The sequence below is a fragment of the Aythya ferina genome, assembly GCF_964211825.1.
Source record: "Aythya ferina genome assembly, chromosome: W".
In the NCBI taxonomy this organism is placed as follows: Eukaryota; Metazoa; Chordata; class Aves; order Anseriformes; family Anatidae; genus Aythya; species Aythya ferina.
Window position 1 is genome coordinate 9,043,080 of NC_140313.1, and position 15,239 is coordinate 9,058,318.

Genomic DNA, 15,239 nt, shown 5'->3' on the forward strand with positions numbered 1-15,239 from the left:
TGTGTTGTAACAGTGGCTTATGAGACGATGAAATATCTGGTCATGACTCTAACCTGGTATTTGTACTCAGTAACATCGTCAACTCTATACTTTGGAAACTGTATTGTGGAAACTATTAGCAATTATACCTGTTGCCTTTTTTCATTAGGGAGTCAATCTGTGGAGGGGAAAGGGGAAGATATTTTTTCTTACTTGATCACTCTCCCTTTCTCCTTCACCACCCTCTTATCCTCCTTGATCACTCTCCCTTCCTCCTTCACCACCCTCTTATCATCTGAGCTTGTTACAATAGCTCTCCAAGATATTGAATATCCTTGGGATACTCAGACCAGCATAGTCTTGTTGTTCTGCCTCCTGAATGCACTTCAGGTTCTGCTTAAAGTTAAACAACCAGCAGGTGGATCAGGCTGCTAAGATTGAAGTAGCTCAGGTGGACCTGGATTGGCAGCATAAAGGTGAATTATTTATAGCCCGATGGGCCCATGACACCTCAGGCCATCAAGGTAGAGATGCAACATACAGATGGGCTCGTGATCGAGGGGTGGACCTGACCATGGACGCTATAGCACAGGTTATTCATGACTGTGAAACATGTGCTGCAAGCAAGCAAGCCAAACGGTCAAAGCCTCTTTGGTATGGAGGACGATGGCTGAAATATCAATATGGAGAGGCCTGGCAGATTGATTACATCACACTCCCTCAAACTCACAATGGCAAGCGCCACGTACTTACAATGGTGGAAGCAATCACCGGATGGCTGGAAACATATCCTGTGCCCCATGCCACCGCCCGGAACACTAACCTGGGCCTTGAAAAGCAAGTCCTATGGCGACATGGCACCCCAGAAAGAATAGAGTCAGACAATGGAACTCATTTCCGAAACAACCTTATAGACACTTGGGCCAAAGAGCATGGTATTGAGTGGGTGTATCACATCCCCTATCATGCACCAGCCTCCGGGAAAGTTGAACGATACAACGGACTGTTATAGACTACATTGAAAGCAATGGGCGCTGGGACATTCAAAAATTGGGATACGCATTTGGCAAAGGCCACCTGGTTAGTCAATACTAGGGGATCTGCCAACCGAGCTGGACCTGCCCAATCAAACTTGTTACGTACTGTAGATGGGGATAAAATTCCTGTAGTGCATGTAAGAAATATGCTGGGTAAAACAGTCTGGGCTACTCCTGCCTCAGGAAAAGGGAAACCCATTCGTGGAATTGTTTTCGCTCAGGGACCTGGATACACTTGGTGGGTGATGCAAAAGAACGGAGAGGTCCGGTGTGTACCTCAAGGAGATTTAATACTGGGTGAGAATAGCCCATGAATTGAATTGTACCATGTTAATTACTATATAATACTGTATGTTATCACTACTATGACTACTGTAGGTGACTAATTAGAATGTATGGAAAAGAGTGTAACCTGAGCATGACATAAATGGTATGGAATAAGGGGTGGATAGGTGTCCTGGTTTCAGTTAGAACAGAATTAATTTTCTTCCTAGTAGCTGGTGGAATGCTGTGTTTTGGCTTAGGATGAGAAGAGTGCTGATAACACCCCGATGTTTTAATTGTTGCAGAGCAGCGCTTATACCAAGCCAAGGACATCTCAGCGTCTTGCTCTGTCCTGCCAACGGGCAGGCTGGGGGTGCAGCAGGAGCTGGGAGGGGACAGACCCAGGACAGGTGACCCAAACTAGCCAAAGGGGTATTCCATACCATCTGACGTCATGCTAAACAATATATAGGGGTGGCTAGCCGGGGGAGGGGGCCGGACTGCTCGGGGTTAGGCTGGGCATCGGTCAGCGGGTGGTGAGCAATTGCATTGTGCATCACTTGTTTGTACACATTATTAGTAGTAGTACTATTATCATCATTGTATTATTATTATTATTATTATTATTATTGTTATTGTTATTGTTATTGTTATTATTATTTTCCTGTCTTATTAAACTGTCTTTATCTCAACTCACAAGCTTCACTTTCCATTTCTCTCCCCTGTCCCAGAAAGGGAGGGGGAGGGTGAGCGAACGGCTGCGTGGTGTTTAGCTGCCGGTGGGGTTAAACCATGACAATGTCCTTGCCACAAAGAAGGCTAACGGTAGCCTGGTCTGCATGAGGCAAAGTATTGCCAGCGGGTCAACAGAGGTGCTCCTTCCCCTCTCCTCAGCACTTATGAGGCCACACCTGGAGCCCTATGTCCAGTTCTTGGCCCCCCAGACATAGACATCCTGGAAGGAGTCCAGTGTAGGGCCATGAGGATGAATAATGAACTGGAGCATCTCTCCTATGAGAGGCTGAGAGAGCTGGGACTGATCAGTCTGGAGAAGAGGAGGCTCGGGGTGGGGGTAATCTCATCAATGTGTATAAATACCTGAAGGGACGGTGCAAAGAGACAGACTTTTCATTGGTTCCCCCATGCCAGGACAAGAAGCAATGGGCACAAACTGAGACATAGGAGGTTCCATCTGAACATCAAGAAGCGCTTCTTTTCTGTGTGGGTGACTGAGCACTTGAACAGATTGCCTACAGGGGTTGTGGAGTCTTCCTCCTTGGAGATCTTAGATCTTCAAAAACCATCTGGACATGGTCCAGGGCAGCCTTCACTAGGTGTCCCTGCTTGAGCAGGGGTGTTGGATTAGATGACCTCTAGAGGTCCCTTTCAACCTCGACCATTCTGTGATATAACTCGCTGTAAACTATTTAATCTTTTTATAAAAGCTAATCAGGTAATAATTGTGAGAGCATCTCTCACAATAACTTCAAGATTTTTCTAAATGTACATAAAGATCATTGCTACATTGTATGCTCCGTAAATTGAAATAATTAGTCAAAGATTTTTAAATAATTATTAATTTGAAGAAACTGAAAATAGGAGTAACCACTCATAGATCATAGAATCATAAAATGTCTTGGGTTGGAAGGAACCTCAAAGATCATCGAGGTCCAACCCCCTGACCATGGCCAGGGATGCCACACACTAGATCAGGTTGCCCAAGGACTCATCTAACCTGGTCTTGAGCACCTCCATGATGGCGCATCCACAACTTCTCTGGGCAACCTATTCCAGTGCCTCACCACCCTCTGAGTGAAGAATTTTCTCCTAACCTCTAATCAAAATCTCCCCTCTTTTAGTTTAAAGTTATTCCCCCTTGTCCTGTCATTTTCTGCCTGAGTAAAGTCTCTCTCCATCTTTTTCTATAAGCCACCTTTAATTACTGAAATGTTGCAATGAGGTCATCCTGGAGCCTTCTCTTCTTTAGGCTGAACAGCCCCAGCTCTCTCAGCCTTTCTTCATAGGAGAGGTGCTCCAGCCCCTTGATCATCTTTGTGACCCTCCTCTGGACCCGTTCTAACAGATCCACATCCTTCTTGTGCTGGGGGCTCCAGACCTGGATGCAGTACTCCAAGTGGGTCTTCTCAAGGACAGAGTAGAGGGGGACAATCACCTCCCTTGACCTGCTGGCCACTCCTCTTTTGATTCAGCCCAGGATGCAGTTGGCCTTCTAGGCTGCAAGAGCTCACTGCTGGCTCATGTCCAGCTTTTCATCCACCAGAACCCCCAAGTTCTTCTCTGCAGGGCTGCTCTCAATGAATTCTTTTCCCAGTCTGTTCTCATGTCTGGGATTGTCCTAACCAAGGTGCATAACTCTGTACTTGGACTTGTTGAAACTCATTAGGTTCACATGGGCCCACTTCTCAAGGTTTTCTAGGTCCCTTTGGATGGCATCCCTTCCTTCTTTGGTATCAACCACACCACTCAGCTTGGTGTCATCTGCAAATGTGAGACATTGCCATTGACCACCACTCTCTGGGTGCGACCTTCAAGCCAACTCTTTATCCACTGGATGGTCCACCCATCAAATCCATCTCTCTCCAATTTGGAGACCAGGATGTTATGTGGGACCGTGTCAAAGGCCTTGCAGAAGTCCAGGTAGATGACATTGGTCGGTCTTCCCTTTTCAACTGATGCAGTCACTCCATTGTAGAAAGCCCCTGGATTGGTCAGACACGCTTCGCCCTTGGTGAAGCCATGCTGGCTGTCTCAGATCAGCTCTTTGTCTTGCATGTGCCTTGACATTGCTTCCAGGAGTATCTGTTCCATGATCTTGCCAGGCAGAGAAGTGAGGCTCACAGGTCCGTAGTTCCCTAGGTCCTCCTTTCTAGCCTTTTTAAAAATGGGAGTTACTCCCTTTTTCCAGTCACCAGGGACTTCTCTTGACTGCCAGGACTTTTCAAATATAATGGAGAGAGGCTTGCCAACTACATCAGCCAATTCCTTCAGGACCCTGGGATGCATGTCATCAGGTCCCATAGACTTGTAGTTGTTTAGTTTCATCAGGAGGTCTCGAAACTGCTCTTCACTCAGTCCTTTATGACTTGTTAAATGTAGTGGGTTTACGTGGCAAGCTCTTGGTAGTGGGGGGCTGCAGGGTGGTTTCTGTGAGAAGAATCCAGAAGCTGCCCCATCTCATGTTAGATAAGGGACAGTTTCAGACGGTTCCAAAGGGACCTGCCGCTGCCCAGAGCTGAGCCAATAAGCGATGCTATTTGTGCCTCTGTGAGAGCATTTTTAAGAAAGGGAAAAAACCTGCTGCAACAACAGCAGCTGGGAGAGTGAAGAGTGAGAAACAGCCCTGCAGACACCAAGGTCAGTGAAGAAGGACGGGGGAGGAGGTGTTCCAGGTCCCAGAGCTGAAGTTCCCTTGGCCTGTGGAGCAGGTTGTCCCCCTGCAGCCGGTGGTGTACCACAGTGGAGCAGGTTTCCACGCTGCAGCCTATGGAGGAGCCCACAGTGGAGCAGGTGGATCTGACTTGAAGGAGGCTACAGCCTTTGGAGGACCCCCACTGGAGCAGACTCCAGGCCAGACCTGTAGCCCATGGAGAGGAGCCCATACGGAAGCAGATGATCTGGCAGGAGCTGCCACCCGTGGGGGACCCATGTTGGAGCAGTTTGCTCCTGAGGGATGGACCCTGTAGTACTGACCCATATTTGGAGCAGTTCTTGAAGAGCTTCTGCCTGTAGGAAGCACACACTAGATCAGTTCAGGAAAGATTACATCCCGTGGGAAGGGCCCCATGTGGGGTCTCCAAAGTGCTACAGACTGACTGCAGCCTCCATTCTGCCATTCCCCTGTACCGCTCAGGAGGAGAAGGAGGACATAGAAGCGGGTGGATGGGGGGGGGGGAAGGTTGTTTTAGTTTGTTTTCTTTGTTTCACACTTCTCTAGCTTGTTAGCAATAGGTAATAAATTTCTCTAATCTTCCTGTGGTGAGTCTGTTTTGCCTGTGACGATAATTGTTGACTGATCACCCTGTCCTTATCTCAGCCCTTGAGCCTTTCTCATCATATTTTCTCCCCCTTTCCCTTTGAGGAGGGGGGAGTGAGAGAGCGGTTGTGATGGAGTTCAGGTGCCCAGCAGAGTAAAACCACCACAGTCCTCCTTGATACCACCAGAATATTTGTGGGAGAATTTCTTTTGTAAGAGAAAAGAAAGGAGGCTTTGACACAGTACTTAATATCAGTATGGTCGACTTCTAAGCATTAGCTGGGTACTGCAAGAGTTCAAAGAATTTAGACATTAAAAGTTACCTTTACAAACCTAGAATAATTTTGTCTAATCATTTGTAACATACAATGAACAAGAACATTACAGCAGATTTGAGGTGTCATAATATGGATTTTATGTAGAGAGTGAATTTTCTGACTGAAACTAGGTAATTTTACTTTACATGTTGAATAGAAAATTTCATTATTTGTCCTCTTGACTTAAAAAGCAACAAACCAGGGTTATTTTAGATGGTCACACTTTCCATTGCTATGTCATTACAGTTTATCCTATAATTTGCACCTTCATTTTGTTCCATGAAAAATCATAATTGACACTCAGATTTCTTTAGATGCCTTTTTTGCTTTTTAATATCTATACACAACAATTAATATTTAGGCCTTTACTTTTTTCTTTATGAGGTTTGTTTAATTGTAACTGAGGAGTCCTTAATTTATGCTCCTGGCTGATTAATATATCACTTTCTTTTTGATACACGCCTCCAAGTCATACACATTTGGTCACTCTCAACCCTCGACATAGTCTTTGCCTAGGCTTGGGTGCCACCAGCTTCCAACCTCTGGATATATGTTCTTGAAGAAAACAATTTCTGACCTTCTTGCTGTGGTTGCTTCTTCTTCTGATCATATTTCATAGGCTGTGGGTAGTTGGCCTTTATTGATTTTTGAAAAAAATTATGCAATGATGGAATTATCTGCTGTATGTTTCTTAGTTATGGATGTATATTAGGAAGGAATGTACCAGGTAGCTATCATTAGGAGACTGAACAGCCCACTCTATAATGTTGAGTGGGCTATCAAAAGCAAAACTAGGTGAAGTGACAGAGAGCTAGAATTAGAAATCCAGATTGGAAAGCAGTTTAAGTGATAACTCTTCTTTTAGAAGGAGATTTTAGTTACGTACCAGTGAAGGGATGTTGTTCCTCAGTTGCATGTTAATAAATTTGTTAGGGAAGAACTACTTCAAGTCCAGAAATTTGTCACTAAATCTTACCTATTCTATACATTAGAATTAATTGTGTGTCAGTGATGTTTGTGAACTTTTATAGACTTTTAAAGTGTTTGGGGTTTTGTTTCTTGGTTCTAATCAGGACTGTTAAGGATTTATCCTACTGGTGTTGAGATTTTCAGTTGAAAGCAAATACTTCATGTGATTACTGGATTGACAATATAATGGATTTGAAAATTATTAATGACATTAACAATGGGGCGAGTATGACATTTGCTAACTTTTCCATATTGTTAAAACAAAAATAACACAAAGTCTTGTATGTTAATGGTAAGTAACTTTTAAACAAGATTTGCTGTGTTTTTAAAGAATCGTTGATGCAAATATTGTTTCATATATTTTGATGCTTCTCATTAATTTCCTTTTTTAAAGATTGGGGCCACGTCCCAGAAACTACATGAGCAGATAGTTATTTTCATGAGAATTATATACTTTCACTACAAAATAATTTGATAAAAATCTTGTCTATAAAATTGTCATAATTTTGGAGAAGAATATATATAAAGTTGGTATATTTTCTCCTATTCATTTTCCCTCCTAAAGATATGGTAAAAGCACGCAAATCACTTCTTCATTTATATTTCATCTATGGATCATGTAAAATTGTAGAATTATGGGACTCTAGATGACTTTGGCAATCATGCTCAGGCTGCAAAAAATCTGTAGGTATAGATGATCCAGTGGTTGTGTTAGCTGTTCATATGGCCTAACATGATTACTGTTACTGAATTAAATGCTTTACCAAAGCTTTTTGCAATTGAGTTTAATTTCATTCAATAGTAAAGACTTAGATGCAGTGGCTGCTTTGAAAAGGCTAGTTTTCCTCTGTTCTGTCTTCCTGCTTACAAAGGGAAAGGCTGTTATTTGCTGTCAACTAGGTGTAAGAGGAGAAAAATACATTTAATTAAAATATCCAGATTTTTGAAGTCTGCCTCTACTGGGAAACAGACAATAATTCCATCTTGAGAAACAAAGGATAACACCGAAGATGGAAAAATGAAGGAAAACCAAACTTGTTTCTTATTTATTTATAACAGTAGAGTGCATGCCTGCAGCCTCAATAATTTTGTTAAAATATAGAGCAGCTTTCTGAGATATAATTTGAGTAGCTGCTCCATGCATGGCATTGTATCTGTGCTTCTAATTATTACATGGCACTTTCCAATAATAAGTGAATCCAGATTTTTTTCATTAACATAATCTAATATAATTGTAAGTTAAGTTGTGATTATTCTTGTGTTTATATTTATATTTGGCCTTTTTGAGTATACTGATTAATTGTTTCATGCTGTAGAAGTGTAAGATATGGTCCTTTACAGTCCTTCCTAGTTGTTATCGGTATTGTCCTTGTTGAATTAAGAAAAGAGATCCCACTCCTAGATGCAACTTGCTTAAAATTGTGGTGAAATCTTTTGGCAGAGTTGGGAATTTATTTTACTGCTGTACTCCTGGTCTTCTTTCACAAACTCTTTAAGTTCACATTGGGCAATTTTAGGTGTGAATAAACACGTCTGTGGAATTCTTAGGTCCCTCAAAATAATTTTAAAAAAGCCAGCAGATCAAGAATAATTCTTATGTGATTATATGGTGTTTCTGTAGCAGATTTTAAAATGTCCAGCTTTTGCTACCTCTCATAAAGAGAGTGGATATTCTGAGAAATAAGATGCTGAGGTGTGTTTTGAAGAGCCCATCTAATTTTGATGGACTGGATGGAGATTGCCATCTGATATGACAAAAATAAAAATATTGCTAGTAGCTTTCTCTTATCCTTCTTCCTATTCTCTTCTCCTCCCCCCCCCCTCAGTTGAAACATATACTCTCTTTAGTGTCCACATCCTCAAAGGATGTTTATTTTATTTCTGTCTCGTCTTACCCTTTTTCTTTCTCTGTGAGAGTAAGGTAGAAGCATTTAGAAACATGGCTCCTAGTTTTGTAGTTGAATTTAATGGTCTATTTTAAGGCTCCATCAGGCAAAATTAATTCAGGCTCAAAAAACACAGACCAACTGACAAGTAAATGCTTTTGTTCTTGACTGGGTGTTAGAGTTTGTACTGACTTTTTATTATGAAAAATATTTATTTTTGTAGTCATAAAAGATTGAGACAAACATTTTCTCTTTCTTCAGATCTATCAAATTTTGAGTCTCGCTGTTTATTACAAACAAGCATAAAACAAATACAATCACTATTTATGATTTTTTTTTTGTCTTTTTGTTGTTTTTTCTTGTTGTGTGGCACTCACCCCATACAACTTAGTTGTATAGTTTATTTTGAATGTTGTTTAAAACATGGAATTTAATGGAGTGTTCTAGTTAGAACAATAGCATTTGTCATTCCATAGTCAGAAGAAGGTAAAGGATGTGAACTTGAATCCGTTCAGTGACATTCATGTTACATAGAACTGGATAACTCTCCATTATTAGGTCTAGTCAGACTTTTTGTGATATCTTTTTTTTTTTTTAAATTTTAATTTTTAGCTAATAGTTCCTATAAACAGCCCTCATAAAGGGAAATTCTATTTACTTGGTCTTTTAATAGTCAAAAATTGCAAATAGGATCTTTACTGTAGCTATTAGCATAGAAGGCCTCATTTCTGAAAACTTAAAATTCCACCTGCCATTAAAACTGGAGATACATCTTTCCATGGATTCAGTACAAGCTTGAGTGTTGGAAACATAAAGTGTAGTCTTATTTTAATTCTGCCATTTCTGTCACATGATTTACATCCTCTTTATTTCTCCATCTGAAAATCCAAAGATTAAAATATTTATGAAAACTTTTAAGGTTAATGGCATTTTCAGTGCTTGACTCATGTGACATTACTAGTAATATGAAAGTTAATTTTCAAAATACATATGCTCAAGCTATGCTTGGAACATGCACATAATGTTAAAGAATTCGTTTCTTTGGATCTGTAGAGAAACTCAATTAAGTATTTCTCCATAGGTGTGAATTTAAGCATCCATAGATGAAATTCTGAACATGTTTCTATATGAGGTGTTTTTTTTTATTATTATTATTATTATTGGCAGACATAAGTCCAACACTCTTTGACTGGGTTCTTTTAGATATTCCATATGTAGAGAGCTTAATGTTTAATACTAACTGTTGTCGTTTAACCCCAGTAGGCAGCTAACCATCACACAGTTGCTTGCTCCCTTCCACCCCTTCCCCAGTTGGATGAGGGGAAGAGAATCAGAAGGTCAAAATTGAGAAAACTTGTCTGTTAAGATAAAGACAGTTTAATAAGGAAACAAACAAACAAACAAAACCCACAAAGGAACAAAAAACAAGTGATGCAAAATGCAATTGTTCATCACCAGCTGACCAATGCCCAGCCAGACCCCGAACAATGGCAGCACCCCCCTGGCTAACTCCCCCCAGTTTTATTGTTGAGCATGACATCATATGGTATGGAATATCCCTTTGGCCAGTTTGGGTCAGTTGTCCTGGCTGTGTCCCTCCCAGCTTCTTGTGCATCCATCCCTAGCCTACTTGCTGGCAGGGCAATGTGAGTAACGGAAAAGACCTTGACTCAGTGTAAGAACTGCTTAGCATCAGTGTGTTAACACTATTTTCATTACAAATTCAAAACATAGTACCAAATGAGCTACTAGGAAGAAAATTAACTCTATCTTAACCAAACCAGCACACCAACTTTACTTTTTTGAAGTTATTTGACACTACACGGGACTTTGATTTAGCAGAATGAAATAGCAGTTTACTTCAATCACAGTACAAATAAAAATTATGCTTAGCAGAGTATAGTAGTTGCAATATGCAGTTGAATCATAATACAAATGCCATTCTTGTTGCTGGTCTTCATCATGACTCTGGCCGTCCCCAGTTGCTAGGAAGGAATACATGGGTTGAAACTGGCTTAAGCCTGTTGCTCTCTTCAAAGTTCTTTCTGTTTTTTTTTTTTTTTTTTTTTTTTTTTTTTTTTTTTGTACAGTTTTTATACTCTATGTTCTATACTGAGTTTTTTATACTCAGTTTGGCTGAGCCACATATAGCCCTACCCATTCTGGTCTGGCTAACTCTGGAAGACATGTATTTGCACGTATTTATTTATTTTAATTAAGCAGGGGACAGTTACACAGCCAATTGATTCCCTCAACTATTGTAGCTATTTATCTAGAACAAAGACTATCTCCCATCTCTTTTGTGTTTTATTTTTTTTAAAACACTTGTGGTCAGTCACTCTACTTCTTTACTTAGGCAGTGAATATGTACTCATGAAGTTATCCCCTCAGAACCTTCTTCCATTCTAGGAGTTCATTGATCAATCACAACATGAAGTGTTTAAGTTTTTTACATTTTGACTTCAAAAAGAGAACTTTTCTGTAAGATATCTTTTTGGCATTGTGTATAAACACATTTTATTTTTCAATAATTTCATTATTTATATTGTAGGTCATGCAGGAGTCTCTGCCAGCATGATGAAGAAAAGAACTTCCCACAAGTAAGTTGCTAATATTTTTACTAAAGAATAGTTCTCAATAACTGGAATTTCCATTCTAGAAATATATCTGTATTGTTCCAGTCACTTTGCTCTTGAAAATCATGTGGAGTAGTATTCAGCCAGTGTATGTGTGTAGAGTCAGACTTAAATTCTTTTGGGAGGGAGGTGGGAAAGGATACACCATTGGTGGAGTTCTAAATATTGTTTTGAATGTTACTCTGAGAGAAATTATCCTGTGAATACAATTTTGTAATTTACTCTGGAATTCAGATGCAAGAGACTGCAAGCCAGAAATTGAGTACGTGTACTCTAGGATTTGTTACAGCTTTAGTTTTCGAAAAGGATTTTTCACTTTTTTTTTTTTTTTTAATAAAGAACAAACTGAAGCACTTCTTATAGAAGGCTGCTATTTGTGTGTGAAGGATACTTGCTTATCCTATACATTCATGGCACGTATTATTCTCTCTACTACATTTTGAAATAGTAGCAGCTAAATGATGAGTATGAGAATACAGAGGTAATAGCTTGGACATGTTTGACATTAGTGTCTAACAGCTAGATGTTGCAACTGGCTCAATGTCTAGTTGGAGAACTAAAAATAAGCTGGGGAAAGGTGAAATATTAAGATACTGCTACTTATATTTTAATTATGAATTACTATAGTGGTGCTATACGACATGCATCAATACAAAGCAATTTGTCTGGCAGGAATATCTTCTATGATTAACATATTTGAATTAGTATTGTTTCCCAGACACAACACATAATGCTCTGCTGTAATCCCTTTCACCAACTCTTCACTATTCACTCTTGTCTATCTCTTTACAAGGCAAAGATAAACATTTATTTGTTTAGAGACAGGTAGAGTTGGTTAAAACTTAATTTCTCTTGTTCTTTTTCAACCGCTCAGAGAAAGGAGTGTATGATGGGAAGACTATCAGAGGTGGGTTGCCTTTTGTACTTGAGGGTGGCTAGATTTGTCTTTATTGCTCTGTTGATATACACTTATTCAAATAGCTAAATAGGTTGTATATTTGTTAGCATAAAGGCTTTTATTGGGGCATATTAATTTGTGATCCTATGTCACATGATTTTGAGGCATTTAACTTAAGCACCCAACTGAGTTTTATGTTAATTTAGCCTAATCTGTTTTAGAATTGTTTAGTAAAGGTTTTGTTTTGTACCAAACCAAGATGACTTTTTGTGTGCTGCTCACTGACTTCTCTAAGAATGAGAGACTAGTATAGAGTTGTTTATACTTGATATTCATTACTTAAATTTTTGAAATGAACAGGTAACAGTAAGTAGTGCTGTAGACATGTTTATACTAAACAAGTGGGATATGAATGCCTATGTAAAAATGTATGCCGATGCTACTCTGAGCTGTTGTAGCCAACCATGAATTAGTAATGCATACTTTATAGTTGATTTAGTTATGATGACTCTTACATTGCTCATTTAAAGGAAAAAGAGGAACAAGTCTACTGGCATTTGAAGGCCATAGGGCCTTCAAAAACTTCTAAACTAGGTTCAGAAAGTTCACAGGGAAGGGAGGAGCCAAGTGGATGGAACAGGGGAACTCAGGAAGTGATGAAATGAGCTGTGTGGATTAGTTTTCTGAACTCTTCTTAACTAATATGTTAGTTAACCATTGACTCTTTTACTGACTCTTTTGGAAGGGGTTCCCATGGTTATAGGTCAGCTGCAAAAGATCAGTTCTTATGTGAGCTCTGTCAATGTCAATAGGTAGTGATGAATATGAAGCTGTCAGATCAGTCAGTAGTCTCTTAGCTTTTATCCTTTCAACTACCACTGAATTTATCCCTTGTGAATTTCACACTTATTGTGGCAAGTTGTACTTGGCTAAGGGCCAAACTCCCATCCATCTGTTCACTTCCCCTCCTCAGCAGGGCAGGGGTGGAAAATAGGATGACAAAGCTCATGGGTCAAGATAAAAAGGAGGTTGCTTACCAATTACCGTTGCAGGCAAAAGAGGCTTGAGTTAGTTAGGGAAAATTGAGTTAGGGAAAATTATTTTATTGCCAATTAAAATGGATTTGAATTGTAAGAAACAAACATTAAAATAATACCTTTCCTTTCCCATGATCAACTTCACTCCAGACTCCTCTACCCTCTCTTCCTCCTCAAAGCAGCACAGGGAATTGGGGAGGGGTATTTATAGCCAGTACATAAGGATTGCTCTCTGCTATTCCTTCCCCCCATACTTTTCCCCTGCACTGGCATGGGTTCTCTACAGGCCACAGTTCCTGTCAGGAAATACCCGACTGCTCCAGCATGAGTCCTCTATGGACTACAGTGTAGATATCTGCTCTGGTGCCATAGAACACCTCCTTTCTGAAACTTGGTGTTCTCTTTGCTCTCTCCCTCTCTCTCCCCCCTCCCCACCCCCCTCGCATGCTCCCGCTCTCTCCCTACACCCCTCCCCCTTCTCTGCCTGTCCAGCCTTTTTTGCGCTTTCTTTTATGTTTTCACAAAGGCGCCACCAACTTTGCTGATTGGCTCAACTTTGGCTTGTGGTGGAGATGTTGCCAAGCCAGCTGGAACCAGTTGCATCTGTGACAGGGCAGCCACTGACCTCTTCTCACTTGAGGCCATCCCAGTGTCCTAAGAAAATGAATTTCAGAAGTGAATAATGGTTTTTGAAGGAGTACAGAAACTAATTTAAAACTGCTCCCTCAAGTAATGTGTCTCATATCGAGGAAAAAACATTTATAAAAATTATCTGATCACACAATCCCCCTATCAGTGATATTATTGATAGTCTATAGTATTGAGACAGGGAACGAGATAAAGGATGTTGATTCCTAGGTCTTAGCTAGCACAATTGTATGTTAACAACCCCAAAGATAAGGGAGTAAAAGACTGTGTGCATAGATAATGGAACCAGAAAGAACTGGCTTGACTGCTGATGTCTGTCAAAGAAAGTAAGGGTCAGGAATTTAGAAGACTCCTGGCCTTCATCAAGAGACCACCAGAGTACACAGGATGACTACCCTAGGACTCCAGTATGCATGCGAATAGGGGCAGTGTTATATATGGAACTTAGTTCCAAAGTGAGTGCGGAGGTCTTCTAACCACGGTTTCAATCTCCTGTGAGGGACTCGGCCGGTGAAGGACCAAAACGATTGCTCTAGGAATTCGTGGGTGGGTTAACCACTTGCAAGACACCTCTAGACACAGGCACAGCCAGGGATTTGGAACCTCTTTAAGGGTTCCAGGGATTCGGAACTTATTTGAAACTTCCAGGGATTCGGCCAGGGATTCAGAACCTCTTTGAGGGTTCCAGGGATTTGGAACTTATTTGAAGGTTCCAGGATGGGTCAGGTGAAAAGGGACCGATAACATGAACTTTGAAGATTGAGTCTACTCCTGGAGATTTGAAAGTTAGGCTTAAAAGAACTTGAAGTATATCGGAGCATAGCTACCCCCGTTGGATGCTAATTGTAGTGATCGAAATAATAGGAGGGAAATATACCTAGAGGATTGGTTATCTACTTTGATCAATTGAATTTGATGTGTGTGATGCTGCTAGTGATGATGATTATTATACACCCTGTGAAACAATGAGTTGGGTGAAATATTCTAGATATGGGATTCCAACCATTGCTAAAAACTTGTTTATAAATCTTGCAGAGAATATTGTGAAGGCATTCTCTTGTGGTTCAATTGGCCTTGGCCAAATACGAAGACAAGACACGAATTAATGATATTAAAAAAGAAGAGGAGGGATTGTTATATATGGAGTGGTAATTCGTGTCGAGAACATGGTTGATATTAATAAAGAAGGGGGAGATGTGGGAGTGTGGCCATGGGGGTCAGAAAGCCCCGTGGTTGGGATAACATTAGACTCGGCCATCAGGATGAGGCCATCAGGAATGTAAAAGAGTTTAGAGGGAACAAAGAAGGGTGATTCAGGAGACTCCATGCAGTCTCGGGTTGCTTGCAGCCGTTAAGGCATGGAAGCTTCTGGGTGTTTGCTGTTGTTGTTATATTCAAAGTTGTTTGACCAATGAAAAGTTGTTTTGAAAAGAACTGCTGTAGGAAGAAGGGTATAAGAGGGGAGCCTGTCCTCGAGGGGAAAAAAAAAAAAAAAAAAAAGCAACATGATAGAATGAAGTTATGTCATCAATAAAGAAGCAGAAAGAAGGAATGAAAAGAAACAGGCTGGCAGA

At 40.4% G+C, this 15,239-nt stretch overlaps 1 protein-coding gene across 2 annotated transcripts in view; it reads left to right on the plus strand.

The window, feature by feature from the left end:
* LOC311426332 (spindlin-Z) overlaps window positions 1-15,239 on the plus strand; it is an 85,461-nt gene that overhangs the window by 42,938 nt on the left and 27,284 nt on the right. For both annotated transcript variants that reach the window (XM_084502777.1, XM_084502778.1), the window contains one exon: window positions 10,998-11,046. In XM_084502777.1, the coding sequence (XP_084358903.1) occupies window positions 10,998-11,046 (49 nt within the window). The remainder of the gene's footprint in view (window positions 1-10,997; window positions 11,047-15,239) is intronic.